Source organism: Plecotus auritus (genome assembly GCF_963455305.1).
Source record: "Plecotus auritus genome assembly, chromosome: 7".
NCBI classification, from domain to species: domain Eukaryota; kingdom Metazoa; phylum Chordata; class Mammalia; order Chiroptera; family Vespertilionidae; genus Plecotus; species Plecotus auritus.
In genome coordinates, this window is record NC_137774.1 from 13,988,810 (window position 1) to 14,016,627 (window position 27,818).

General features: G+C 50.4%; 1 protein-coding gene across 2 annotated transcripts; it reads left to right on the forward strand.

Annotated features, from left to right (window-relative positions):
• The first annotated feature begins 123 nt into the window (after positions 1-123).
• On the forward strand, positions 124-27,818 carry UNC45B (unc-45 myosin chaperone B). Of its 2 annotated transcripts, XM_080681454.1 has the most exons (20): positions 124-530; positions 889-1,056; positions 1,566-1,602; positions 2,702-2,877; positions 4,137-4,226; positions 5,368-5,535; positions 6,096-6,264; positions 9,480-9,650; positions 10,599-10,770; positions 11,332-11,632; positions 13,145-13,239; positions 13,414-13,555; positions 14,306-14,446; positions 17,057-17,184; positions 18,081-18,147; positions 18,666-18,779; positions 20,029-20,144; positions 21,268-21,385; positions 23,665-23,820; positions 26,137-27,818. In XM_080681454.1, the coding sequence occupies exons 1-20, from the start codon at positions 363-365 to the stop codon at positions 26,395-26,397; spliced, it is 2,958 nt and encodes a 985-aa protein (XP_080537580.1). In that variant the 5' UTR covers positions 124-362; the 3' UTR covers positions 26,398-27,818. The 2 variants fall into 2 exon arrangements, with proteins under 2 accessions (XP_080537580.1, XP_080537581.1); XM_080681455.1 differs by lacking the exon at positions 18,666-18,779 and having other exon boundaries at positions 420-530; positions 26,137-27,817.

Sequence of the window (27,818 nt, forward strand, 5' to 3'; positions counted from 1 at the left end):
TCCTCCCTCCAGAGGGAATTTCTGGAAGCCTCCAGTTCCTCCGGGACCTGGGCAGCTGCCCTGTGCTTCCATGTCTGTCAGCCCCTCAGCTGTCACTCTGCTCCCAAAATAGCTGTGGTTGGGGGAGGGAGGAGAGGTTGTTTATTTGGGATGGAGGTGGAGAAGGGGCATCGGAGCTGTGCCTAGAGAAGCAGATCTCTTGGGGGGTTCCCGTACCTTCTGGATTTTTCTCTCTTTGAGATATGAGTGCCTGAGCCCCTAGGACAGCCCCTGAGCAAGGTGCTGGGGCAGACGTTAGTCAGCACCCACCTCCACGTGGTACTGACTGTCCAGTCTGGGGAGGGGGAGGGCCCAGAGTATCAATGACAGGCTCCAGGGGCACCTGCCCCTGTGTCCAAATATGGTCTGGAGCCACTGGCAGGGGCGATAAAGTCTCCCGGGAGGGGCAGACCGAGGCTGACTGGCTGGGGCTTCACAGCGGAGCTCAGAGGAGCAGTGTCGCAGGAGAACAGACCCAGAGCATTGTCCTTGTGAGAAAGTGGGCCAGTCGGACTGTTCCCGGAACGGGGAGGGAGAGGGGGGCTGGCACGGACCTTTAGGGTCTGCAGTGAGAGTTCAGGCCTTTGTCGTGGTGACTTCACCTGCCCAGCTGGGAGGGAGGCACAGGGATGCGGAGACCCCTCTCATCGCGGTTCATGCTCCAAGCAGAAGCTGTAATGTTCTTCGGGGCCATGGCCTCAGGGGTGCTGGGCCTACGTCTCTTCCAGGCAGAATCCTCACCTTCTGTCCTGGTTGGGGGGGACCCCGGCGCTCCAGACCTCAAGCCCGGAGGCCAGCCCTGGGTCTGGAGTGAGTAGCTGGCCACCCAGAGCCGCCCTTTCCCGACAGATGGCGGAGGCAGAAGCTGTGCAGCTGAAGGAGGAAGGGAACCGGCACTTCCAGCTCCAGGACTACAAGGCCGCGACCAAGAGCTACAGCCAGGCCCTGAAGCTGACCAAGGACAAGGCGCTGCTGGCCACGCTCTACCGGAACCGGGCGGCCTGTGGCCTGAAAACGGTGTGGAGCCGGGCGGGAGGCCGAGGGCGGGGGCTGGGATGCAGGCATTATCCATCCTCCATCATCCCAGCCCGCTCACCTGGGCCCTTCAGGTTGGAGAGGGGCACCTCTCACTGCTTTCCTAGGCCTACCGGCCCGACCCACTCCTCTGGGAGACAGCAGTTCCCCCAGATCCAAACCAGCCAGGGGCTCCCCATAGGCTATTTTGTGGCATCTTAACGACAGCCGGGTGAGGCAGCTGCCCGCCCTGTAGGTAAGAATCCCAAGGCTCAGAGGGTTCAGTAACTTGCCGAAGATTTCCCAGGGAGTTAGTAGCAGAGCCCGAATTCAAACCTGAGTTTGCCTGATGCCAAAGCTCACCCACTTTTCCACAACCAGCGAGGGGCCCTCCCCGAGGCCTCTGACAGCTCGAAGCTCCCAGCCACTGCCCCCCGCTTCCCGTGGAGACCCTCTCAGGCTGTCTCTGCATGGGGCCCACGTTAACCAAGTCTCCTCCTTCTCTTTCTCAGGAGAGCTATGCTCAGGCAGCTTCAGATGCCTCCAGAGGTGAGCCACCCCCCTTGGCCCTTGCCCCACCCCCCTCTGTTTTGTCTGAGAGGCTGTTGACACTCCAAGGAATTACAAATTGTGTAAACTTCATCGTAGGCCTTGTAGGCGGGGCTTCACATGTGCCATCTATGTCTAAGTCACATTTTTGCAAATGGAGCTGCATGTTAAGTATGGTGCAGTGGCTGGGATGATTCTTTGCTTAAGAGATGCTTTTGGAAATCTTTTTCACGGTGTGGCACACACCCCGTTTGTTGAAAATTAGGATATTGCCATGGGGGATCCCCGGAACCGGGTCCACCAGCCCAGTCCTCTGCCGTGGGAGCCAGGCTTCCTCTGGGGAAGAGGGAGGCCCTAGCCTGTGCCACAACCACTCGGAGAAATAAACATAAAAAAATAAACATAAGTCAACACTGGCTTAAGTGCATGATCAAAATGGGAAGACTTCCCTTGGCTGCAGGTCTGTGTTGGGTTTTGATCCGGTTACCATTCTTTTAGGAGAAACAGATAGCCTGGAGTGAGTTCAGAAGGTCGGGAACCAGCTGGAGAGGGGACTGGAAACATCCTGTGAACAGCAGTCAAGGGGAGTGGCAATATTTAGCTCAGAGAAGGCAACTCCCAGGTGGGACGGAGCGCTGCCTTCAAACCCCCCAAAAAGCAAATGCTGTCATGAGGAAGAGAGATTGGGTTTCATCTCGGGGTTTCCAGGGCTGACTGTAGGAGAAAAGGGCCAAGTTACAGAGAGATAGATTTCAGGGAGGAAAAGGGAAGGGCTTGATGGTGGAGCTGCCGGGCTGCCTGCAGAAGGAGAAAGCTCCCCACTGCTTGAGGGATGCAAGCACCAGTTGGATGAGGGATGCTTGGCAGGGATCGTCATGTAGCAGATTCTGGAGCATCAGGAGTTGGGCAAGATGACCCTCAAACTTCCTTCCAGCCTCGAGACTATGATTTTTACTCTCTCCTTAACAAAGGGGAGCTTTGGGTCAATCGTCTATATGGGTAGGTAATCTCAAAGGAAGAGATTGGGGGCAATGGCAGGGGAGGAAAAAAGGCGGTCTGTAGCCCGGCCCCCTAAGGCCCTGCCTGTCACCCTCGCTAGCCATTGACATCAACTCCTCGGACATCAAGGCCCTGTACCGGCGATGCCAGGCACTGGAGCACCTGGGGAAGTTGGACCAGGCCTTCAAGGATGTGCAGCGCTGCTCCACCCTTGAGCCACGGAACCAGAACTTCCAGGAGACACTGAGGAGGCTCAATACCAGCATTCAGGAGAAGGTGAGACAGACCTCCGCCCACAAGTCTTGGCTACCTCCCCCCGTTCCTGGCAGGGGCATGTTAGAGAAGCAGGACGTCAGGGCAAGGCTAGTCCTTGTGAACACGTGGCACAGCGGGTACCTCAGGACAGCTGAACAGCTGCCCCTTGTGTGAGTGACCAGAGATGCTGGGGTGCTTGTTTAAGGGTTCGCGCCAGCACAACTAGAACATGGGTCTTTTACATTCCAGATGGAGGTTTTGGTAGTATAACTCTTCCCCTATTTCTAGGAGGATAAAGGCAGCATGAGATACCTGGGAACGGGGGAGGGGGTAATTGGTGGCAGATAGAGTAGAGTCAGGAGCCAGTAGAAATAGGACATCTTTTCTAGGAAGATGGAGTGCAGTGAGGAGAACTTGGACCAGAGATGAGAGCTCCTGCACCCTAGTCCTGCCTTAGCTACCAATTTTCTGAGGGACCTCTTGGGGGTGTCAGTTTCTCCTCTGTAAGACCAGGAGGGTAACAAATCACTCAGCTCCTGGCTCCCGGACTCAGTAACTCCTATGTGCCTGGGGCAACCCCATGGTGGGACCCCATGGTGGGTCCACTGTCCAGAGTGCAGACTCAGAGCTGAGGAAACACAAACTAAGGAGTGAGCAAAGAAAGGGCCATGCGTGAGAGACCCTCCCCGCCCTGAAGGCCAGGATGGAAATAGAAGGGAGTGTGGACCAGCACAGCCACACAGTGGGAGGTACAGAAGGAGCTGGTGAGAGGGGGATGATGATCAGTTTGGTCATTTTATGAAAGCCTCAGAGCACTGGGGTTGGGGTTGGGATTGTGAAGGATGAGGCATCTAAACGTAATGGTTTCAATCGCTTGAGGAGCCACTTTAAAAACTGCTTCAGGTTTCTGATCCTGGAGGTATATTTCTGTTTTAGCCCATATTGAAATGTCTAATAGCTCACCGCTTACTAGACTCCAAAATTGGGGTGATGATCCCTTGCCTTCCAAGATGCGTGATGACCAAATGGGATAGTGGATGTAACTGGGTTGTGAGATTTGTGGAGCAAAGACTTGCTTTTGTTCACCATTTTCTCCTTAGCATCTGAGCACCTGCAACAGCGTCTGGCACGTAGTAGTTGTTCAGTAAACGTTGGTTGAATGAATGAATAAATGAATGAATGACAGTGCAGGGGCCCAGAGTAGACACCCTAATATTTACTGAGAGGAACTTCGCATGGAGCAGACTGAAATGTGGATCTCTGCCTGTTTCCCTCCACAGCTGCACGTGCAGTTCTCCACAGACTCGAGGGTACAGAATATGTTTGAGATCCTCCTGGACGAAAAGAGTGAAGCTGATAGGCTGGAGAAAGTGAGTGCTGGCCTTGTTTAATTAAGTTAACATTTCTCTACCTTTTAAAAAAATATATTTTTTTATTGATTTCAGAGAGGAAGGGAGAGGAAGGGAGAGGAAGAAAGAGATAGAAACATCAAAGATGAGAGAGAATCATCGATCGGCTGCCTCCTACATGTTCCCTACTGGGGATCCAGCCTGCAACTGGGCATGTGCCCTTGATCAGAATCGAACCCGGGACCCTTCATCCACAGGCCGATGCTCTATCCACTGAGCCAAAACCGGCGAGGGCTTCTATACCTTTTTAAAGTCCTTATCCATAAGCAGAAATGTTTTATTTTTTATTTATTTACTAGAGGCCCGGTGCACGAAATTCTTGCACGGGTAGGGTTCCTACGCCTGGCTGGCAATAAGGGCCAATTAGGGCCTTCCTTCCCCCAGCTGCTGGCTTCCAGCTGCTGGCCACTCCCTGGTGGTCAGTGCAGATCATAGCGAGCTGTCAAACTCCTGATTGGTCAAACTCCTGAGGGGGCAATTTGCATATTAGCCTTTTATTACATAGGATTTATTTGTTTATTTATTTATTTATTTTTGTAAATCCTCACCTGAGGATATTTTTCTTTGATTTTTAGAGTTGAAGGGAGAGGGAGAGATACACGGAGAGAAACATGGATGTGAGAGAGACACATTGATTGGTTGCCTCCCAAATGCATCCTGACCAGGGCTGGGGATCGAGCCTGTAACCGAGGCATGTGCCCTTGACTGGAATTGAACCTGGGACCCATGAGCTGACACTCTATTCCCTGAGCCAAACTGGCTAGGGCTACACAGTTTTATTTTAACATTAGTGTAATCAGAGTTGAATCTATGATTCTGATTCTGCTAAGTATTGTTTTTTTATAAGTTGCTTGGTAGTCTTTTTATTTATGTCTTTAATCATTGCAATATATTTCATCAAGTTGGTCTTTATGCAAGTTACTGTGTCTTTCTTTTGAATTATATTCTTGGCCTATGTTTCCAGGAGTAAGATTATAGGGAGAAAGAATATAAAGAGGTTTTGAAGACCCAGTTCTTGAACCAGACCCTGCATTTGGCCCAGGGCTGAGGCCTTCGCAGCCAAACCTTCCTCCTGACCGTCACTTTCTCGTCCCTCTTTCAGGCTGCCAACAACCTCATTGTACTGGGTCGTGAAGAAGCAGGGGCTGAAAGGATCTTCCAGAACAACGGAGTGGCCCTGCTTCTGCAGCTCATAGACACGAAGAGGCCAGAGCTGGTGCTGGCTGCAGTGCGGACCCTGTCGGGCATGTGCAGTGGCCACCGAGCTAGGGTGAGGGCCTGGGCGTGGACCCGGGTCTGGGTGCTTGGCATGAATGGCTGCCCAGCCAAGGACCTGGAAGGGTGACATGTGGGCAGGGTGTGGCTGGCATAAATGGACCCTGATACAAAATCTGAAGTATCCCCTCCAACTTTGGTTCTATGGTTCCAGATTCAACAGAGATCACTCCTCTGTTTTTCCTCAGAGCTGGAAATGGGTCTATGTGAAGATAAGGCTATTGAAAGTCACCTGTGAGGAAGAGCTGAATGCAAAGGCTATGACAGTTTACACTTTTTCATGCTAAATCTTCAAAATCTAGTGTATACTTTACACTCATAGCACCTCTCTCTCAACGTGAACGGCCCCAGTACACGTGCTCAATGACTCCATGTGGCCAGTGGCTCTGAACCTCTGGAAAGGGCCATGGCTTGTGTCAAGGGCATTCCCAGACCATGGGCCAGGAGGCATGGGCTTATTTCCCTACTGCATGGGTGGTTACCTCCCACTCCCTAACCTGCACAGCAGCTGGAAGGGAGGGACCCACAACTGACTGTGGTTTGCTGGGGGTCTAGGCCACAGTGCTTCTCCACGCAGTCCGGATAGACCGAATCTGCAGCCTCATGGCAGTGGAGAATGAGGAGATATCTCTGGCCGTCTGCAACCTGCTCCAGGCCATCATTGACTCTCTGTCTGGGGAGGACAAGCGGGAGCATCAAGGGAAGGAGGAGGCCCTGGTTCTAGGTAGGAGACAGTCTTCAGTTTTGGTTCTGGAGGTTGGGGGCAAGGGAGAGTCTGTTACCACCTCAGACTGGGAATTTCCTGTGTGTGGACATTGTCTGGTGTTATTGTCATACTTATTTTCTGATGATAAAAGTAACCGATGCATAGCAGCATTATGGACAATAACTTAAAGGTAGAAGCAAATCGAGTGTCCATTGACAGATGAGTGGATAAACAACAACAACAAGTATACACACACACACACACACACACACACACACACACACAATGGAATATTTACTCAGCTTTATAAAGGAAGGAAATTGTGACACATGATACAATATAGACGAACCTGTGGACATTATGCTAAGTGACATAAGCCAGTCTCAAAAAGACAAATTTGGTATGATTGCATATAGATGCAGCTTCTGAAATTGTCATACTCTTAGAAACAGAAAGTAGAATGGCGTGGCCAGGGATGGGGTAGGGGGGAATGAGCAGTTATTTAATGGGTACAGAGTTTCAGTTTTTCAAGATGAAAAAGTTTTGGGGATGAATGGTGGGGATGGTTGCACAACAATGTGAATGTACTTAATGCCACTGAACTCGGTGCTTAAAAACGATTAAAATGTTTATTTTATATATACTTTACCACAATTTTAAAAAGTAACAGAGGCTCATTGGAGAAACTTGGAAAAATTTAGAAATATGTAAACATGAAAAAAAAAAACACCAACAACCTCACCTGTAATTACCCCTCCTGGTAACCGTTTTTTCTATCCATCCATATAAATATCTATTTGACAAAATTGGAATTTGGCTATGGATGGTTTTGTGTTTTTTCTTCACTGAACATTATGTTAGTATGGCATACCATTTAATATTCTTTAAAAGGGTTCCTTTTGACTTTAATTATTTTATCATATTAATTTTACATTTGTTTCTTTCCTACATACATGCACATATACAGTCCTGCTTCTTCCTGCACATCCAGGTCCTAGGCATCCTTTTAGAAGTCCCTGCCCTGCCTGGGAGGGTCACCGAAGCAGGTTCACTCAAAGGGAATGCGATTTTTTAGATACTTTCATTATATTTAATTGTATGGATGTATCATGATTCATCAGGTGCTTTATATTATTGGATTTCAATGGTTTCTAAGTGCATGCTTGTGAAACACGTCAGCAGCCATTCTTTACATAAATATATATTTGCACTTGTAATTATTTTCTTGGAACAGGTTCTGAGAAATGGGAGTACTAGGTCAAAGGCGATGACCATAACGGATGTTCTTTCTCCATCTTACTTTCAAGTTCCCTCCTGAGAGGGTACATCCACCTGTACTCTTACCAAGTGACGAGAAGCGTTCCAACCTCAAACCGTTCTCACCAGATTTGAATGCTATCATTCTTAAACAGATTCTCCTTCTCAGCAGGCAAAAGTGATCTAGTGTGATTAATCATTTTCTTTATCTTTATTAGCCATTTGGATGCCTTTGTCTTTGAGTGGTTGGTTCACACTGTTACTTATTTTTTTCTACTGGAACGTCAGTGCTTTCTTATTGATTCCTAAGAGCTCTTTGTAGATTAATACTATTAACTTTTGGAGTCCTGGATTCGGACTTACTATTGTGATGGTCAGCAAGTAAAGTTCCTTTTTGCACTAGAATCACTGGAAGGTCCAAATTGGCCTCACTCGTGTGGGTGGTGGTTACCTGGAGATGCTGGCCAGGGCATTGTGGTTTTACTCCTTGTGGCCTCACTAGTGGGCAGCTTGGATTTTTTTTTTTTTAAATATACTAGTATTTTTATTGACTTCAGAGAGGAAGGAAGAGGGAGAGAGAAACAGAAACATCCATGATGAGAGAGAATCATGGTGGATTGGCTGCCTCCTGCAAGTCCCCCACTGGGAATTGAGCCCACAACCTGGGCATGTGCCCTTGACCGGAACAGAACCCAGGACCCTTTAGTTCGCAGGCTGACGTTCTATCCACTGAGCCAAACCGGCTAGGGCACTTGGATTTTTTTAAAAATGTATTTTTATTGATTTCAGGGTGAAGGGAGAGGGAGCGAGAGATAGAAACATCAATGATGAGAGAATCATCGATTGGCTACCTCTAGCACGCCCCCTACTGGGGATTGAGCCTGCAATCCAGGCATGTGCCCTGACTGGAATCGAACGGTGACCTCCTGGTTCATAGGTAGAGACTCAACCACTGAGCCATGCCAGCCAGGCCAGCTTGGATTTTTATGTACCATGGCAGCTGGATTCTAAATGGACAAGCCCCAGTGTGCAAGTGCTTTTTAAGCCCCTGGGTGTGCTGTCAGTCACATGATCAGCCCAGGCCCAGTGTGAGAGGGGACTCCCCAAGAGCATGAATAATGACAGGTGCAGTTTATTGGGGGACACAACTTCCTTGCGAGGCAGTGAGCTATTAGCTATCTGCTAAAATATTTTATATATATTTATATATTTTATATATTGATTTACACCCACCTCAGGTCCCAATTTTGCTCTCCACAGCCTTACAGAGTAAGTCTGTTATCTCACCCTCATGACAAACCTCTGTCTGAAAACGGGCTATCATGTCCACTTACATCTTTCCTTCTCTAGCCAGATAGCCTCATTCCTTCATCATTTATTTACAGGACACGGTTTGGAAAGCCTTCCTCCCTGCCTGCCTGCCTGCCTGCCTTTGGGCTCCGACCTAGAATGAGAACAAAAGTCTCCAAGTCTCAGAGAGGTCAGACAGGGCAAAGCAGGAAAAGGCATTTGCCTTTTGAGATTCCCAGTGGGCAGGGAGGACCGGGCACCCCAGAAAGAGGCTTGCATTCGGGCGCCTGGCCTGCCCGAATCTGTGCCGAGTAAGATGTCTGTAAGGAGTACAAATTTCCTTTCTGGAAAAGCATTTTATTAAGTCAGTTCATTAAAAATTACACAAAACATCCCTGGATCCCTGCCAGTCATGAGCGGAAGGAAGAACTAGCTGTTCAAGGATGGAATGGGCTGTAATCGAAGTCAACGCTCAGAATGGCTGGAGGACCCCCAAGTGTTGTCTAGGGATTTCCCTCCTTTTGGGGGTTGAGATGGACAATACTATACTCTCCTGGGAAATTCCAATATCCAGGAAGCAGTAGATTTGATATTTCAGAGTCCTTCTAGAAGCCTCTTCCATTCCTGGTCCTAAATACCTGAGGCTCCCTGGTCCTCTCTCTTTATCCCTGTCCTCTCCTCCTCAGACACCAAGAAGGACCTGAAGCAGATCACCAGTCACCTGCTTGACATGCTGGTCAGTAAGAAGGTGTCCGGCCAGGGCAGGGACCAGGCCCTGAACCTGCTCAATAAGAACGTCCCCAGGAAAGACCTCTCTGTTCACGACAACTCACGCACCATCTACGTGGTGGACAACGGTGAGGAGGTGGGCGGGTCTGGGCTCACTCCAGCATTCCCCGTGGACACCAGGGTCCCTTAGCCTGGGCAGAAAGTGGAAGAAGTCTTCAATCCTAACGGAAAAGCCAGGAAAAATCATCAGCATGTTAGGATCCACTAGCGGGCTGGTGAAGGTAGAGGTCAAGTCTCTGAATTACGGGCCTGGCCATACCCAGTAAATGTCTAAATATACCCAAAAACATCTTATCTGGGTGAAGTTTCCCAACAAACAGGGGTAAGTGTTAAAGGACAAACAGGATTCCACCATCCACAGGGTCACGCTCCTGAAGTCTCATGGTTGGCAAGGCCTTCTAGAAGGGAGAGATGGCATCACCTGCCCGTTATATCAAGCCCAGGAAGAATGTTCTAGCAGATAGTAGCGGAATTTGTTAGCTCCAGGGTGTTATCCTCTCCTAAATGAACGCCTTTTATTGTGGCTGTATAATCTGCTACAATAAATCCTCTCGCACATTTAATGGCATTTACACTAGTCATTGTTCTTAAAGGTTCAAGTCAGCTTTACCAGCTTGAAATTCCTTCTACTTTGATATTGCAGTTCCCTTGTTTGGTTTTCACAGATCTCCGCAAAGTGCACCTTAATGAATTACTCTAGTGCTTAAGACTCACCCCCAACACTTTGGCCCCAGTTCTGGACTTCTCTGCATATATTACAAAGGCTGAGCACCAACAGCAGACCTCTTCCCTCTGCACGAGGATCTAGGCCCAACCACACGGTTTATGGTGTAGGATGGGTGGGGAGCCATAGTATTGTTCTAGGCATCAAAATGAATAGCACGTGTGTAAAAATGTGGACTTAAATTCCTGGCGCACTAATGAAAAGCTGCAATGTTGAGGTTGTATGTTTTGCAAACTGGGCTGGACAGAGCCCAGCAGGGGTCTTACACTTGCCGCTTCCATCCGTCCTGCAGGCCTCAGGAAGATCCTGAAGGTGGTGGGGCAGGTTCCAGATCTGCCGTCCTGCCTGCCCCTGACCGACAACACCCGCATGCTGGCCTCTATCCTCATCAACAAGCTCTATGACGACCTGCGCTGCGACCCTGAACGCGATCACTTCCGCAAGATCTGTGAGGAGTACATCACGTGAGTTTCCTGGAGGCCTCATGGGTCAGCCTCTGTATTAGTAATCAATACCTGTGTAACAAATTACCCCTAAACTTAGCAGCTTAAAACAATAATAATCAACCATTTATTATAAAAAGACAACAATTTGGGAATGGCCGGCTGGGTGGTTCTCGCTTTGGGTTCTCTTGGCCTGGGCTGCAGTCATCTGAAGGCTTGACTGAGGCTGGAAGATTTGCTTCTAAGATGGTGCACTCACCTGGCTGGCACATTGGTGCTGGTTGTTGATGGGAGGTCTCTATTCTTCCCTGGGTGAACATCTTCCTACATGTCAATCCTTGTCTCAGAGTGTGCTTCTTGGGGAACACAACCCCTGACACATCTGTTATGTCATGTATCCTCATTGCAAGTCTGTGAAGTAGTAGTACTATCCTTAGTTTCCAGATCAAGAAGCTGAGACTCAGAGAGGTTCAGTGAGTTGCCCAAGGTCACACAGCATATGCATGGTGAATCCAGGAAGCAAATCCAACTCTGTCTGCCCCCAAATCTCACACTTTCTACCACCCTCGCCTTCTCTTTTAGGGGCAAGTTTGACCCCCAGAACATGGACAAGAATGTGATTGCCATCCAGACAGTGTCGGGAGTCCTGCAAGGCCCCTTTGACCTGGGCAATCAGCTGCTGGGGCTGAAAGGTGTGATGGAGATGATGGTAGCGCTGTGTGGCTCGGATCGTGAGGTAGACCAGCTGGTGGCCGTGGAGGCCCTCATCCACGCCTCTACCAAGCTCAGCCGCGCCACGTTCATCATCACCAATGGCGTGTCACTGCTCAAGCAGATCTACAAGACCACTAAAAATGAGAAGATCAAGATCCGCACACTGGTGGTAAGTGGGCTCGGTACCCGACACCATGCCAGGCACCAGGGACATCAGGATGAATGAGGCTTAGCCCCTGTCCTGGAGGAGGTCACAGTCGGAGGGCGTCACGGGGCCCTGCAGAGCAGTGTGATATGTAGGAGGCTGTGAGAACACGGATTCGGAATGGCGGACCTACATTTAACCTCCGACACCTCCGTGCTTTCTTCTTCCTTTTTACCCTTTCCTCCCTCCCCACACCCTCCTTCCTCTCTGGTAATCACTATACTGTTGTTTGTCTAAGAGTTGTGGATTTTTTTTTTTTTTTTCTTTAGAATTATGGGGGATTTATTTTCTTTCTTTATTCTTTCTGTAGAGTTCAAGTTTTAATAATATGTGCATATGACTTTTATAATCAGGAAAAATAATTTAAAATAACTTGTGAAACTCCCATATGTCACATTGTGATTTTCCTGAAGTCACCCACAGGGACACAAAGTGTTAGCTGCAAACACACAAGGTGGTGTGACCAAATGAACAAATGATTTTTTTTGTTTATTGTTTTTCTTAATCCCTTCATCTTTTTCACCTCCTTCATGCTTCTGAAAGGTATGAACACTGATGAGTTTCATCCAGCAAATATTTTTAGAGCAAACTCCAGAAAGTCAGTCTATTTGATTAATCAGTTTCTATACGGCACAGTTAAACCTGCTTTATTTCTTCCATCTTCGTTTTACAGAAATTATTTTCATTGACCTTTTCCTCGTGAACAATTATAGTGAGGATTTGAGTCATTTATCTTCTTTTGTTTGTATCAATTTAGAAAAAATGAATTTTAGCTTCCGGCACTGTGAGTTTTCTCTTATGGAAGATTTTTTTTTTTTTCCTAAAAAAAAAAAAAAAATCCAAATTTCCTGAGCAAAATTCTGCACATCTGAATTTGTTAACCCATAAGATAGGATTTCTCTGCCGATTTCTGTGCTCTCACAAATCTCACCACTGCAATCTCAGATAGGACTAGTATTATCTTGTGCTGATTTTTCAAAATGGCATTCAAAACATCCGTGGGGTCAAATGGTGGAGGAAAATGGTTAGGGTAAACACCTCCAGCTTGCTTGGCTGTTGTAGCTCAGTGGTTGAACATCAACCCATGATCCAGGAGATCAGGGTTCGATTCCTAGTCAGGGCACATGCCCGGGTTGTAGGCTTGATCCCCAGTAGGGGGTGTACAGGAGGCAGCCAACCAATGATTTTCTCTTATCATTGATGTTTCTCTCTCTCTCCTTTCCTCTCTCTAAAATCAATCAATTGTATATACATACCTCCAGCTTTTTCGGCCCCTTCCTTCACCTGGATGCCTCAGGGAAGGCATCTCAGAAGAGGTGACACCTGAGCTGAGTTTTGTAGTATGAATAGAGGTTTATCCAGGCAAAGAAAAGGGGGCAAAGTGTTCCAGCCACAGGGACCTGTTTGAGAGGGCATTGTCCCCAAGCTTTGGTGTCTCTGATCCTCCAGATGTCCACTGTCTCATCTCCTCCACAGGGACTCTGTAAGCTCGGCTCTGCAGGTGGCACAGACTACGGTCTCAGGCAGTTTGCTGAAGGGTCCACGGAGAAGCTGGCCAAACAGTGTCGCAAGTAAGGGGGTCCTATTTTCCCCAGGCCTGCCCTCTCCTCCCTGGGGGGGGGGGTGCCCTAGTGTCCACCAGATTGGGAAAGGCCCCCACCTGCTACCCACTGCCCTGAAGTGGCTTCACCGCCCTGACCTGAGCCCTGGCGCCCTTCCCAGCATCTCTCCCTCCCTGATTCCAGGTGGCTGTGCAATGCGTCCATAGACACCCGGACCCGGCGATGGGCAGTGGAGGGAATGGCCTACCTGACGCTGGACGCTGATGTGAAGGATGACTTTGTCCAGGACATCCCTGCCCTGCAGGCCATGTTTGAGATGGCCAAGGCAAGTAGAGCCCTGGCCTCTGGCCTCGGGAGAGATCTATTAGATTCAGGCTCACAGGGCCTTCCGCTGAGCCTGGGAAAGGACCCCTGTGTCTTCATCCTGGTTGTCCCCTCTACTCCCTGTGTAACCTGGATCAGTCATTTGCCTCTTTCTCATCCTCATTTTACCTGACTATAAAATGGGCTCACAGCTCTCTCCATGCCTCCCAGGCAGTGGGAGGGTGAACAAGAGGATGGCATTTTCTCCCTGGGATCCTCAGGAAGTGAGGTCTGAAGGACCAAGAGGCAGTACCTCGCCTCTTCTGGGCCCTCTCTCCTTCTGAGCTCCTCTCAGACTCCGCTCCTCCTCCTTTTCACCACTAAAGGGGGAAATGTGAGAGAGTTTCCCCAGGGCGAGACCAGAGGGAGTACACCGCCCATCCCATCCCCACCCAGCCCAGGGGAGGTAGTCACACTATGTGAAAGTGTGTTTTGGCCTGGTCTTTTCAAAGAGGCACAAAGCAAGGGGTGTACTCAGAGGACTCCCTCCCATGCATTCAGGGGTGCTGTTGAGGGTGCCCCCTGTGCCAGCAGAGCCAGCTACTTTCCCTCTGTGCCGCTGGCACTTCTCCGAGCTGAACTGCACCAGCCACACACTCGGTCCGCCCAAACCAAGCTGTGGACCATGCGAGGGAGCCTTCTTGGAAGCAGAAGTTTGTTCTGAAGTTTTCTTTCTGCCTTTTCCCGCCTCCCCCCGCCCCGTTGCCTCCAGACCTCTGACAAGACCATCCTGTACTCGGTGGCCACCATCCTGGTGAACTGCACCAACAGCTACGATGTCAAGGAGGTCATCCCCGAGCTCGTACAGCTCGCCAAGTTCTCCAAGCAGCACGTGCCCGAGGAGCACCCCAAGGTGGGGACGGGGGCATCCCAGGAGGGGTCTGTGCCACCCGTCCTCCAGAGCGGTAGAAAGGAAAAATAGTGATGTCAGGGTGTTGGTGGGTGTGTTTGGGAGAGAATTTGGCATAAGGTAAACAGAAGATGATCATGGTACATTTCTCCCATGAGGTGGCGCTCGTGTTTTTCTTAGTTTTAATGTTCTATCTTGGCGAGGTGGGAGCGGTTTGGGGGAGGTTAGGAACACAATCTGTAGTCTGAGAAAACAGACAGCCACGATGATCGTTTTGCAATTTATGTTGTTGATTTGATGGACATCAGACAGTTGCATTTTATGTTCCCAACACACAAACATTTTATTTTCTGGGATATCTGGATTTAGGGATATGGGTGCTAAGTAGGAAAAATGAGAGGAGAGACATGGAACAGCAGTAGCCAAGATGTCACAAATTCCCTTGAGGCCCTCTTCCTTGCCTTCTCCCCGCCCCCATGATTCCCTGCACACAATGGTATACTTTGCTTGTGGTTTGCATATGAATAGATATGCATTCTATTTCCCACCAGAAAAAAATGTAGGCTGTTTAAATGATCAAAGTAATATAACCATGTTACAACACAAATAAAAAGGTGGAGAGCAGACAAAAGAAATTAAGAGCTCACAATGACATCATCCCCCCCAACCCTTGGCATTTGGGTATGTTACTTTACCTACCAGAGGCTTTGTTTTTTTCTATGCACCTTTTTTCTTTCCTGTTCGCGGTTATAATCAGAATGTAGTTGTAAAGTTGTACTCACTTTGTGCTTTCTCATGGCTGCATCATTCTCTGAATCATTTTTCAAAGCTGCGTAGTATTTCACGCAGGCTAGAGTGCAGAGCATACACTGCTGCTGTAATGCTCAAAGGTGGCATCTAGCGATTGACTGTCAGTCTCTCGCCAGCTACTCTGAGGATCATCTGTAAAGACTGTTCAACCCTGGGGCTGACTTTGGGTTTCCAGCAAAACCCGATCCATTGTTATGTCAGTTTTGTCTGACATATCCCCTCTCACTCCTGCCTATACCCCCCATTGTAGGCGGCAGAAAGGCACCATGTGTCAGACTGGTGGGGAGGGGCGAGGTCAGACCAAACCTGGGTTCAGCAACCTCAATATTTGGGCTCTGGCTAGGAAAGAATTCAGAGCAAGACCCAAACTGTAAGAGAACATTTATTGGGTAAATTACAGAGGTAGAAAAGGTAATTCCTAGAAGAAATGGGCTTAGGAAACAAGTTATGGAGGAGGTAAAGGAAGGGCCCTTGGAGCTTGGGAGCGAGGAAGCTAATGGTGCCTGGAAGGGGTGGGGGGGGCGTCGGTGCGAGAGGGAAGGGAAAGAAAAAGGCAAGAGCGTGCTCCCAGGGTGGGGAGAGCGCCCTGGGTCCTCCGTCCTAAGGGTTTTAAGGGTGGAGATTTCAGGGGAGGTCCCAGAGGAAGATCTCAGTGGAACATTCAGGATTGACTGGCCGGCACCAGGGCAGGGGGTCATTATTCAATGCAGCTGGTCCTGATGTCAGCCATGGCTGGTTTTGTTGTTTATCTGGGCCTGGAGCTGAAACACACCCGAGGCCTAGATGTTATCTCTATGGAGGAAAGGTCAGGGGTCCAAACCTCAGGACCAGCGATATGTTAGGGGAGGAAAAGTCACTCTGGGGGCAAGGTCCCACCCTATAATTGATTGTGCAGTGCTGGGCACCTGGGGCTTTGCACCCTGGTGACGTTCTGTACCTGGCCCATTGTCCTTGCTCTGCTCTTGTCTAACTGCCTACCTTCTCCTACCCTCCCACCGGCCACATACCCTAATGGCAAGTCAGCCATTTGCAAAACTAGCATTTGGGTCATGCAGTGTTTTGGATCATCATTCTTTCATTTCACTCCTCTGTGAATGAAGAGTCTTTGGGATTGATTTCCTTGCCCTATCAGCTACCCAGGCTCTGTGCTGGGAGGGGTGGGGGGGCAAAGGAAGAGGAGGGGTTGTTCTGACATTCACATTGGCAGAACATGTGGTAACCCCCTCGGCTGTTTGGACAAAGGGAATCTGGAGAAGCGTATTCGTTTCCATTACTGTTATAACCAATGGCCACAAACACCGTTGCCCCAAATAACACAAATTTATTATCTTCCTGTTCTGGAGGTCTGACATCTAAAATCGATTTCACTGGATCAAAGTCAAGGAATCAGTAGGGTGGTTTCTGGAGGCTCGAGGACACAATCTGTTTTCTTGTCTTTTTCAGCTTCTGAAAGCCACCTTCCTTGGCTCGTGACCTTGAATTACTTCAGCCTTTTGCTTCTGCGGTCACTGCTACCTTTGCCCCTCTGCCTCCCTTGTTAAAGTCCCTAATGATGACATTGGGCCTGCCCAGATAACCGAGGACTATGTCCCCAGCTCGAGATCCGTAACTTAATCATATCTGCAAAGTCCCTTGTGCCATGTAAGGTAACATATTCACGGGTTCTGGGGATTAGGACATGGACACCTGTAGGGCCCATTATTCAAAGTACCCCAAGAAGTCAGAAATGTGCCATCTTAGTACCAATACAGATTGGCCTCGTGCCCAGGCCCCTTGCCCATTGCCACCCTTTTGTCTCCCCAGGACAAGAAGGACTTCGTAGACATGCGGGTGAAGCGGCTCCTGAAGGCTGGCGTCATCTCGGCGCTGGCCTGCATGGTGAAAGCAGACAGTGCCATCCTCACCGACCAGACCAAAGAGCTGCTGGCCAGGTGTGGCTGCAGGGGGCCAGGGCTGGGCTCTGGCTGGGCAGGGAGAGAGAAATGGCCGGGAGTAAATAAGGAATGAGCCATGGCGGGGGAGGGGGGGGAAGGAGGGAAGGGGAGTGCTGGAGAGGAGCCTAAAGGGGATGGGCATTGAAAGTGACATGGCGGGTAGGTCCTCACAAGTGGAAGTTTGCATCAGGAGGAAAGAGGTCACTGTCCGGTTGCCTGGTTCCCAGGTCTTGCGTGGGACCTGCTATTCCAGAGATGAAAGGCACAGTATCTGTGCAACCTGGTGGGGCAGGCAGCCAGGCTCACAGTACAATACAATGCAGCGGGTGCCATGATGGGGGAAAGACAGAGTGTTGGTTGGAGCACAGCAGTGGCACCCCACCAGCCAGCCTGGAGAGGTGGGCAGCCAGGAAGGCTTCCTGGAGGATGTGACCACTCAAGGGAGCCCTGAAGGAACAAGGGAGCCGCTCCACTGCAGGGGAGGGAAGGGTTTCATGTGGGTGGAACAGCATATGCAGAGACACCAAGGATGGAGGAAGAATGAGTGCATTTGGGGTTTTCCTGCAATATGTCTGGAGCACGGAGTGCATAGGAGCGAGTTGTGCTAGGTAAGACCAGAGAGGGAGACAAGGGCCAGGTCACAGCGGTCCTGGGGTGTTTCTCCTGGTGAGTGGGCAGCAAGGAGCCATTGGTTATCTCCCTAAATAAGGATGAGGTGGCTCTTTGCAGCCTCACTTCCTCCCCAGCCACTTATGTGCTTGGCAGTGCCTTCCCAAGGTGCACGCGCACACCAGCAGCACTTTCCAGGGCTTCCCGGGCTCTGACCGGCTGGCCTGCTGATGCCTACGAGGGGTGTGCTGGCACATTAAATGCCCTTTATCCTTACTCCACAGGGTATTCCTGGCACTGTGTGACAGCCCAAAGGACCGAGGCACCATTGTGGCTCAAGGTGGTGGCAAGGTAATTAATTGGGTGGGATAAGGTTCTTGGCATCCTAAAAGGTACTCTACTAGGGAGGAGCATAAGTGTGTGTGTGTGTGTGTGTGTGTGTGTGTGTGTGTGTGTGTACGCACATGCATGCATACTCTATGCCTAACTCAAGAATAATGTACCCTCTCCTGGAATTCCACCTGACCTCCTGGAATATGGTCATTCAGGTAACTGCGCTGTCTGTTCTCATGGCCCCAATCCCATTTCTGCCTGATTCTGTGATGTGTCATGGGACTTCCTGTGGAATCCCATCTATCTTCCTGGCGACTGGAAGGAAGCATGGTGCAGATACCAAGACCGTGCACTCTGCTACGGAAGACTCATCATGGAGTCCTTGTCCGTCCCCATGTCAGCTGCATAACCTTGGGCAAATTACTTAACCTCCCTGAGCCACAGTTTCCTCACCTGTAAAATGGGGGGAAAGCACACACTTTGCAGAATGTCACAGGATGTCTGTGACCCAGGAGTGACCATGCCCTTTCTTGCAGGCCCTGATTCCCCTGGCCTTGGAGGGCACGGACGTGGGCAAGGTGAAGGCGGCCCATGCCCTAGCAAAGATCGCTGCTGTCTCCAACCCGGACATCGCATTCCCCGGGGAGCGGGTGGGTGTTTGGGTGGGTGGGATGGGGCAGTGGGAGGGGTCTCCTCTGCTCCTAGGGGCCTTTCTTCTTGTCACCCTGCTCCTGGCTTGGGAGGGCCATGGTGTTGTCACAGAGAGGGCCATGGTGTTGTCACAGAGAGGGCCATGGTGTTGTCACAGAGAGGGCCATGGTGTTGTCACAGAGAGGGCCATGGTGTTGTCACAGAGAGGGCCATGGTGTTGTCACAGAGAGGGCCATGGTGTTGTCACAGAGAGGGCCATGGTGTTGTCACAGAGAGGGCCATGGTGTTGTCACGGAGAGGGCCATGGTGTTGTCACGGAGAGGGCCATGGTGTTGTCACGGAGAGGGCCATGGTGTTGTCACAGAGAGGGCCATGGTGTTGTCACAGAGAGGGCCATGGTGTTGTCACGGAGAGGGCCATGGTGTTGTCACGGAGAGGGCCATGGTGTTGTCACGGAGAGGGCCATGGTGTTGTCACAGAGAGGGCCATGGTGTTGTCACGGAGAGGGCCATGGTGTTGTCACAGAGAGGGCCATGGTGTTGTCACAGAGAGGGCCATGGTGTTGTCACGGAGAGGGCCATGGTGTTGTCACGGAGAGGGCCATGGTGTTGTCACGGAGAGGGCCATGGTGTTGTCACGGAGAGGGCCATGGTGTTGTCACAGAGAGGGCCATGGTGTTGTCACGGAGAGGGCCATGGTGTTGTCACGGAGAGGGCCATGGTGTTGTCACAGAGAGGGCCATGGTGTTGTCACGGAGAGGGCCATGGTGTTGTCACAGAGAGGGCCATGGTGTTGTCACGGAGAGGGCCATGGTGTTGTCACGGAGAGGGCCATGGTGTTGTCACGGAGAGGGCCATGGTGTTGTCACGGAGAGGGCCATGGTGTTGTCACGGAGAGGGCCATGGTGTTGTCACGGAGAGGGCCATGGTGTTGTCATGGAGAGGGCCATGGTGTTGTCACGGAGAGGGCCATGGTGTTGTCACGGAGAGGGCCATGGATTGGAGGCGCCTGGCGTCCAGGCCTCGCTCTGCCTGCCTCACAGGGCTGTCCTCTGGGAACTCCTCTCACCTGCCAGTAAAGGGAATGATCCTGCTTTTCAGGGTCATCATTACGGTCAAACCAGACCAGTGGGCGGATAAGTGCTTTGGAAATTCTAAAGCTGGACACCTGTAAATGTCAGGGACTGGGGGATCATAGCCTCCACCTCCTTCCTTCCTCCACCTCCCCCGCTTCCTTCCTCCCCCGCAGGTGTATGAGGTGGTGCGGCCCCTTGTGAGACTCCTGGACACACAGAGGGACGGGCTGCAGAACTACGAGGCCCTCCTCGGCCTCACCAACCTGTCTGGGCGGAGCGACAGACTGCGGTGAGTGGGGTGTGGAGGGAGCAGGAGTGAAGACAGTTGTCCCATGGAGTGTTCGGTTGAGTTGCACGTATACCACGTGCGAAAACTGCGCTCCTCCAAGGACTGGATCGAAGGCAGCGGAAGAAATACAACGGCAGGGGCTTGAATTAACTGGGACAAACCACATGGTGAACGTGCAAGTCAGAGGAGACGGAAAAGACTTCTTTCTTAAGTTGTAAAAAGATGCCCAGGAGGATGGGTAGGGAGAAGTGTATTCCTTCTCAGAAGCAGGGGATGGTGCAGTGCATTGGGTGGCGATTCTTTTGGTACCAAGTGGCAGGAAACTCAGCTCCAACTGGTTTGAGCGTAAAGGGTATTTACTGGCTCATGTAAATACAGTCTGGGGACTCCGGATTCAGGTGCACTTGATGCAGGGGTTACAAAGCTGTCCTGGGGCCTGGTTCTCTGTACCTCTCCCGTCTACTTTTATTGACTTCAGGGATGAAGGGAGAGGGAGAGAGAGATAGAAACATTAGTGTTGAGAGAGAATCATTGATCGGCTGCCTCCTGCAAACCCCACACTGGGGATAGAACCCTCAACCCAGCATGTGCTCTGACCGGGAATTGAACCATGACCTCCTGGTTCATAGGTCAACGCTCAACCAATGAGCCATGCCGGCTGGGCTCCTGCTGTGTTTTAACTCTCAGATGGGCTTTCCCCCTCTCCCTCAGTCACAAGGCTTCATCTTCATATCCAGCAGGAAAGAGAGACAAAGAGAATTTCTCTTCTTCAGCAATAATACCAAAGAGCCTCCAGCCCTGGCCGGGTGGCTCCGTTGGTTGGACGGTCATCCCATACACCAAAAGGCTGCGGTTCTCTCCCCGGTCAGGGCACATGTTGCAGTGATGTTTTCACCCTGGAACCCGTGACTGTGGCCAGGATGCTGTGCTACATCATTTAGTTTATGCCCACTGGTGCCCCTCCTGGAGCTGGGGGCAGGATCTATGCCACAGGAGCCCTGCCGGCCGAGGATGTGGGAGGGATACCACCAGGATGGGGAAAGGGCACCTAGGTGGCCCAGAATCCTATTTGTTCACGATGGAGAACTCAGTGGCCTCTCTTGCTCCACTCCTCCCGCCCTAGGCAGAAGATCTTTAAGGAGAAGGCCTTGCCAGACATCGAGAACTACATGTTTGAGAATCATGACCAGCTGCGGCAGGCGGCCACCGAGTGCATGTGCAACATGGTGTTGAACAAGGAGGTGAGGGGGTTCCGCATGGGGATGGGGAGTGATCGAGGCATGGAGAGTCAGGCCATAGGCCAGGGCCGGGAGTGAATGGTACTAAGGTAGCATTGAATATATATGGAAGAAATGTGGAAATAGTTACAATTTTAGAATATTTTAAATGTTAACATGAATGAAATATTGCTGTTTCCATAGAAACTACATTTCTCTATATCTGTGCTCTTCACAGAATAATCACAGGATTTATAATAATAAAATGAATCCAGAACACGTCAATGACCTTATGGTCCAGTAATGGGATAAATTGTACCCATAAGATGAATACATGTCTTATTCTTTCCATCCTGCAAGAATATTTTTAAAAAATATATTTTTTATTGATTTCAGAGAGGAAGGGAGAGAGATATAGACACATCAATGATGAGAGAGAATCATTGACCGGCTGCCTCCTGCACACCTCCTACTGGGGATCAAGCCCACAACCCGGGCATGTGCCCTTGACTGGAATCGAACCCGGGACACTTCAGTCCGCAGGCTGGCACTCTAGCCATTGAGCCAAACTAGCTAAGGCGTCCTGCTAGAGTATTTTGCTGTGCCTGTAGGTATAACCTGATCAGAGGTAACAACAGGGTGTAAACCTGAGGTTCCCTGTAAATGGGGGAGGGGGGACAGGAGGGCAGGCAGACACAGGCCACCTGGGCACTCACAGAGGGCCTAGTGCAGGGGTGGGCAAACTTTTTGACTCGAAGGCCACAATGGGTTCTTGAACTGGACCGGAGGGCCGGAACAAAAGCATGGATGGAGTGTTTGTGTGAACTAATATAAATTCAAAGTAAAGGAGCGGAGGGGAGAGCAAGAGAACCGGATAGAACAGCCGGATCCAGCCCGCGGGCCGTAGTTTGCCCACGGCTGGCCTAGTGTGTGAGACACACTGTTTCTCCTCAACTTAAGTCTTAGATCTTCTCACTGTTGTAGCAGAAAAACTTGACCCATAAAAGCCTGTTAAAGTCAAAAGATATAAAGCTACCAGGGCCTGCCAGGGAGCTGGCCTAAGGCTGGGCTGGGGGCCTGGCAGCCCCGAGGGAGAAGAGAGTGTGTCCACGGAAAGGGGAGGGGAGAAACAGTGGGAGGGGCAGCAACCTTCCCTGTGGGAGCACCAGCTGCGGCAACAACCAAAATAAAAGTATACAGTGGCCCTAACAGGATAGTTCATCTCTCACTCATGTAAGTTCTCGCTCGCATCTGTGTCAGGTGGTTCCCTTCCGAGCAGTGACTCAGGGATCCAGTCTTCTTTGATCATCAAGCAGTGTCTACCCCTCTGCCACCTTGGGAGTGGTCTCTATTCCGATGGTGAATGGGGAGAGAGACCATGGGAGAGGCACCCGTGGTTCTTTACCATGGTGGCCTGGAAGTGACACACATCATTTCCACTCACGTCCCATTGCTGAGAACTAGTTATGACTGCGTCTAGGTGCAAGGGGTGGTGGAACATACTCCTTTGGGGCAGTTGCTTCCCATTCACAACTGTGCCCCAGGAGGGGGGACCGCCCTGACCATCCTGCCATACTCTCCCTTCTGAGGACCACTGAAGGGAGAGTCATAACCTGGGCAGCGGTGACCTTTGACTCCTTTGGAGCTCCACTTCTAGGAAACCTGACCCATCAAAATGCCCTTAAACTTGACCAACCAGATATTACTGTAGAGCTGAGGAGTAAGGAGAGGCGGGGGTGGGGGGTTGGGGGGGGGTCATTGGGCTCTGTCAGGGCCCTGGGCCCCAGGAGGCTCCTCTCCTGCTTCTGAATCCTTGTAAAGCCTCAGCTCTCCCCTGGTGGAGACAGTACAGCTGTTCCTTAAAACCAGGTAAACTACCCAACCATCCCCTGCTCTTGCCAAGCCCCTGTGCCTTTGGGGAGTGCAAAGTCATTTTAGGGCAGACCCTGAAGGCCCAACCGTTGTGAGAGAAACATTCCAGGCTTCCCCCAAAGGGGCAACATCTACCCTTGAGAAGTCTGTCTGCCTCTTTCCCTGGGTGGATAGCTGAATGCAAACAGAGGTTGTGGAGCACGCTATCTGGGGAATCCCTTATTTTCTCTAACCTTTTAGCTGGAGGAGATTGTAGCCCCTTCATCCAGCCAATCAGGGAAGACTTCCAGGGGGAGGCGGCATGGGTGAGCTGCTCAAAGGAAAGCTCCCAGAGATCCTGGGTCAGGGAATGTGGCTTCCGGTGCATCTTTCCCTCCCCAGGCTGGGCAGGTGAGGGCATTTTTTCTGAGCCATGTACCTTCCTCCCATAGGTACAGGAGAGGTTCCTGGCGGATGGGAATGACCGGCTGAAGCTGGTGGTACTGCTCTGCGGGGAGGATGATGACAAGTTGCAGAATGCAGCCGCAGGGGCCCTGGCCATGCTGACAGCAGCACACAAGAAACTGTGCCTCAAGATGACCCAAGTGGTGAGAGTGGGCCCTGGAGGCCAGTAAGGGGATGGGCTCTAGGGAATCTCTCCTCATCCTGACCATATTGCCCTGGGTGATCCTCTGGGGAGAAGTCTGTCTCCGTGGTAACCACTCCCAGCCCCCCTGTTTCTACCACTTAAGGGGCTTCAGCTTTTGTTTCTTAAGGCAAGCTTCTCAACACTGTAGGGTGTGCAAGAGTCACCTGGTGGGCTGGTTAAAGTACTTTCCCAGATATTCTGATTCGGTACCAGGGTGGGGTGCTTCCAGCCTGGGGACCACATGGAAACTGCGGCCCTAAGCAGCCTCTGCTGAAGTATCTGGCCACACAACTCCTACTGACACTCCTCTGCAGGGTGCTCTGTGACTCTTCCACTTACAGGCCCCAGGCATTGCTCTGAGTATTTATATATATTAAGTCACTCCATCCTCCCCCAAACCCTGTGCAGTGGGTGTGATGATGATGATCCCCATTTTACCGATGAGGAAACTGAGTGCAGAAAAGTAGCTCAAGGCCACTCAGCTAGTTAGTTGGAAAGGAACTGGAATCCTGTAGGCTTGCTGACCCACTCCTGGCCATGTCTCCCTTCTTCCTGAGGGGCTCAGAAATATTGGCTGCATTCCTGTACCCACAATGGCATCCTGACGACTCCTTGAAGCTGGCCAGGCCCATCTTTTGTACAACCCTGGGGCCATGTTGGATGCTGGGCCTAAGTCTCACACCTGCTGGGATATGCCCTGGGAAGCCAGGCAATAGATTTTTCTGCTGGGATCCTATCCCAACAGGATCATCACCCTTCCTTTCACCCCCAGCGGCTCATTCCAGGGACTGATGGACACTGGGCCCATTATCAGTCAGTCCACCAGCATTGAGTCTTTCCCTGGACCCTACCACAGCTAGCTGAACTTTCACTTACTTTCTTTGTGGTAGGAGACTCAGTGTAGAGTTTGCAAAAGTCTACCTAGAAGCTTGGAAGTCAAGAATTTGCCTTTTCTTTCCCCTGTCCTCTCCCCATCTCAGAGCAGTGTACGTAGAAAGGCATTCCTGCTTACTAATGGAGGGTGTGGTAACAGGTACCAGGAAGCACAGAGGACATCTTTGGGTTAGTGTCTACAACAGCCTTGGGCAAACTACGGCCCCGCAAGCCGGATCTGGCTATTCTATCCGGTTCTCTTGCTCTCCCCTCCGCTCCTTTACTTTGAATTTATATTCGTTCACACAAACACTCCATCCATGCTTTTGTTCCGGCCCTCCGGTCCAGTTTAAGAACCCATTGTGGCCCTCGAGTCAAAAAGTTTGCCCACCCCTGGTCTACAATCATCATTCCTGTCCACTTTTATTTGTTGAGCTCTCACTATGCTCCAGCTCCCATGCTAAGCTCTTTCCACGGATCATCTCCTGAGGCTTGCAGAGGTTAAATGACTTAGCCCAGGTCATACCATTGGTAAGTGGCTGAGCTGGGACCTGAACACTGGTCCTTTTGACTCCAAGACCCATGCTGATAACTATTCTACTCTGCTTCCCACGTATGTCTGTTGAATGATTAAGAGCCAAGCCTCCTGGTTTTATTCTCAGCTCCATCTCTGTCTCCTGGGGTGATCAGAAGGATCTAGAGTCCTGTCTTCCCGTGCACGATGGTTGGGATGCTTCACACCTGAGAATGGAAGAGAGACAGAGAGAGAGAGAGAGAGAGAGAGAGAGAGAGAGAGAGAGAGAGAGAGAGAGAGAGAAGAGGGATGGAAGAGAGTGTTGATCCAGTTGAAGTCAAGGCTGGTGGAATGCATACCTAGAGCTCATGTCTCAAGGGGCACCTGGGTTAGCAGAAACAGGCCTTGACCATGTGCCCAGCATTAGAATCCTCCTCTTTGAGACCCTCCATCCTCATTCTGCTCAGGCATGCAGTGAGCCTGTTCCTTTGCTTCTTAAGATGCTTAAAAAATAAATGGATGTGTGGATATTTATTTTCTACAATTTCCTGATTTGTGTCACCATAGATGGCTAAGTTACTTTCTCTCCCTGGACCTCAGTCCCTCCACTTACAAAATGAAAGGGATTGGATTATTTCAAGTTCCTTCTAGTTCTCCAATTCCTGCTCGGGTTCTGGTAAGATGGGTATCATGAAGTTGGTCCCAAGGGGCCCAAGTAGGCATATCCTGAGTCCCATACACACATAACCAGAGTACCCGCTTACTTGCCCTTTCAGAGCCCAGAATCGGGGCCTGGCCAATGCCTTCTATTTATCTTGTCCAAAATCTCCTCTCTCTGTCCACCCACTAATTCCTCCATTCCTTCCTTATCCATCTTCCCCCCTTCAGACAACCCAGTGGTTGGAGATCCTACAACGGCTTTGCCTGCATGACCAGCTGTCTGTCCAACACCGGGGCCTGGTCATTGCCTACAACCTGCTGCAGGCTGATGCTGAGCTGGCCAAGAAGCTGGTAGAGAGTGAGCTGCTGGAGATCCTGACTGTGGTGGGCAAACAGGAACCGGACGAGAAGAGGGCAGCGGTGATTCAGACAGCCCGGGAATGTCTCATCAAGTGCATGGATTATGGCTTCATTAAACCAGTATCTTAGACAGGAGCCCACCAGGGATGCTGGGGCTGATTCTATATTGTGCAGAGTCCTGAGCAGGGAACTCTTAGAATGTCAGTTCATCTAGGGATCGTGGTAGTGACAATGAAGTCTCCATGTAAAAAAATACTTGATTGTTCCCTGAGTTGTAAATCTTCTCCTTCTCCCAAAGTGTGTCTGTTCCATTAGATCTCTTGCTCCCTGTCCCCCTATATCTGTCATGTCATAGAAATTCCTAGAATAATTTTTATCTGTAATTTGGAAGACAGTTGGATAATTCTTTCTGTACCCATTCCAAAGGCCGGGATAATGGGCTGAAGTTCTTAATATTTTGAAAAAGGAATTGTGTGGTAAGGTAGGGCCTTATAGGTGTGTGAATATAAAGGTTAGTGCTATTGTATCTGGATGTTGATCTGTGCTGGTTTTCATCTTCTCTCTCCCATACTGTTTGAATAAAACTGCCTAGAACTGTATGTTTTAGCTGCAGTGCCCTATCCCAGCCCCATATCACATCCCATCGCTCAACTATGATGGAAATAGGGCTCACATTCAACAGGGTGACATAAGTTTTGCAATTTGTTTGGGTAAATCTTCCAAGCAAGACGAACATGATGAATTTAAATGAGATCAACTCAAAGTACTTTAAGAAAAACAATTTCACTGGTTCATACAGCTTGTCTATCCAGGGAAAGGTCTGGTATTATTAGGTCCAGGGTTCAAATATTGTCACCAACATTATTTTCTAGGTGGGTGTCTTAATCTCTCTTTCACCCTCCCTCCCTGTATCTTGACTTTGATTTCCTCTGGGTTGACCTTATTTTCTGGTAGCCTCTCTCCATGTGGTAGAGAAGATAGTCCACAGGAGCTCCAGGCTTATATAGTTACCAGAGGCCTGGTGCATGATCTGTGGGGCAACTGGCAGAGCAATGGGGGAGTGGGGCCTGCTCGCACCCACCTTGGCCTGGCTCCACCCGCTCACCTGCTCCACCATCCCGCCATGGTCTTGCTCTCATCAGGGCCCATTGGGGCTGGCAGCGCCTCCACTGCTGCCCGCTGCCAGAGCCCTGTGGAGGACACTTGCCATGTTCCACGCCGCCCCCTGGTGGTCAGCACACATCTAACTCCCCACCAGTTGAACTCCCGCTCTGTGGGGACAATTTGCATATTAGCCTTTTATTATATAGGATTATTGAGAGGAAAAAAGAAAACCTACATAAATGAGAAGTAGTACCATGTTCATGGATTGGATGACTCAACATTATAGAGATGTATGTAAATTCTCCCCAAATTGACATATAGACTCTAGGAAATACCGACCAAACTCTGAGCCTTTGGTGGGGGGTAGGTGGTGGTGGTGGTGAGGGGAGCAGAGACTGGTAAGTTGTTTCTGAAATGTATGTGAAAATAAAAGTCAAAAATAGTGA

Bases quoted from the DNA above. Each gene is read 5' to 3' on its own strand.
- UNC45B (XM_080681454.1), top strand. From the start codon at position 363: ATGACAGGCTCCAGGGGCACCTGCCCCTGTGTCCAAATATGGTCTGGA. The intron at 5,536-6,095 runs GTGAGGGCCTGG...CTGGGGGTCTAG, and splicing joins GCAGTGGCCACCGAGCTAGG to GCCACAGTGCTTCTCCACGC. The intron at 23,821-26,136 runs GTGAGAGTGGGC...TCCCCCCTTCAG, and splicing joins GCCTCAAGATGACCCAAGTG to ACAACCCAGTGGTTGGAGAT.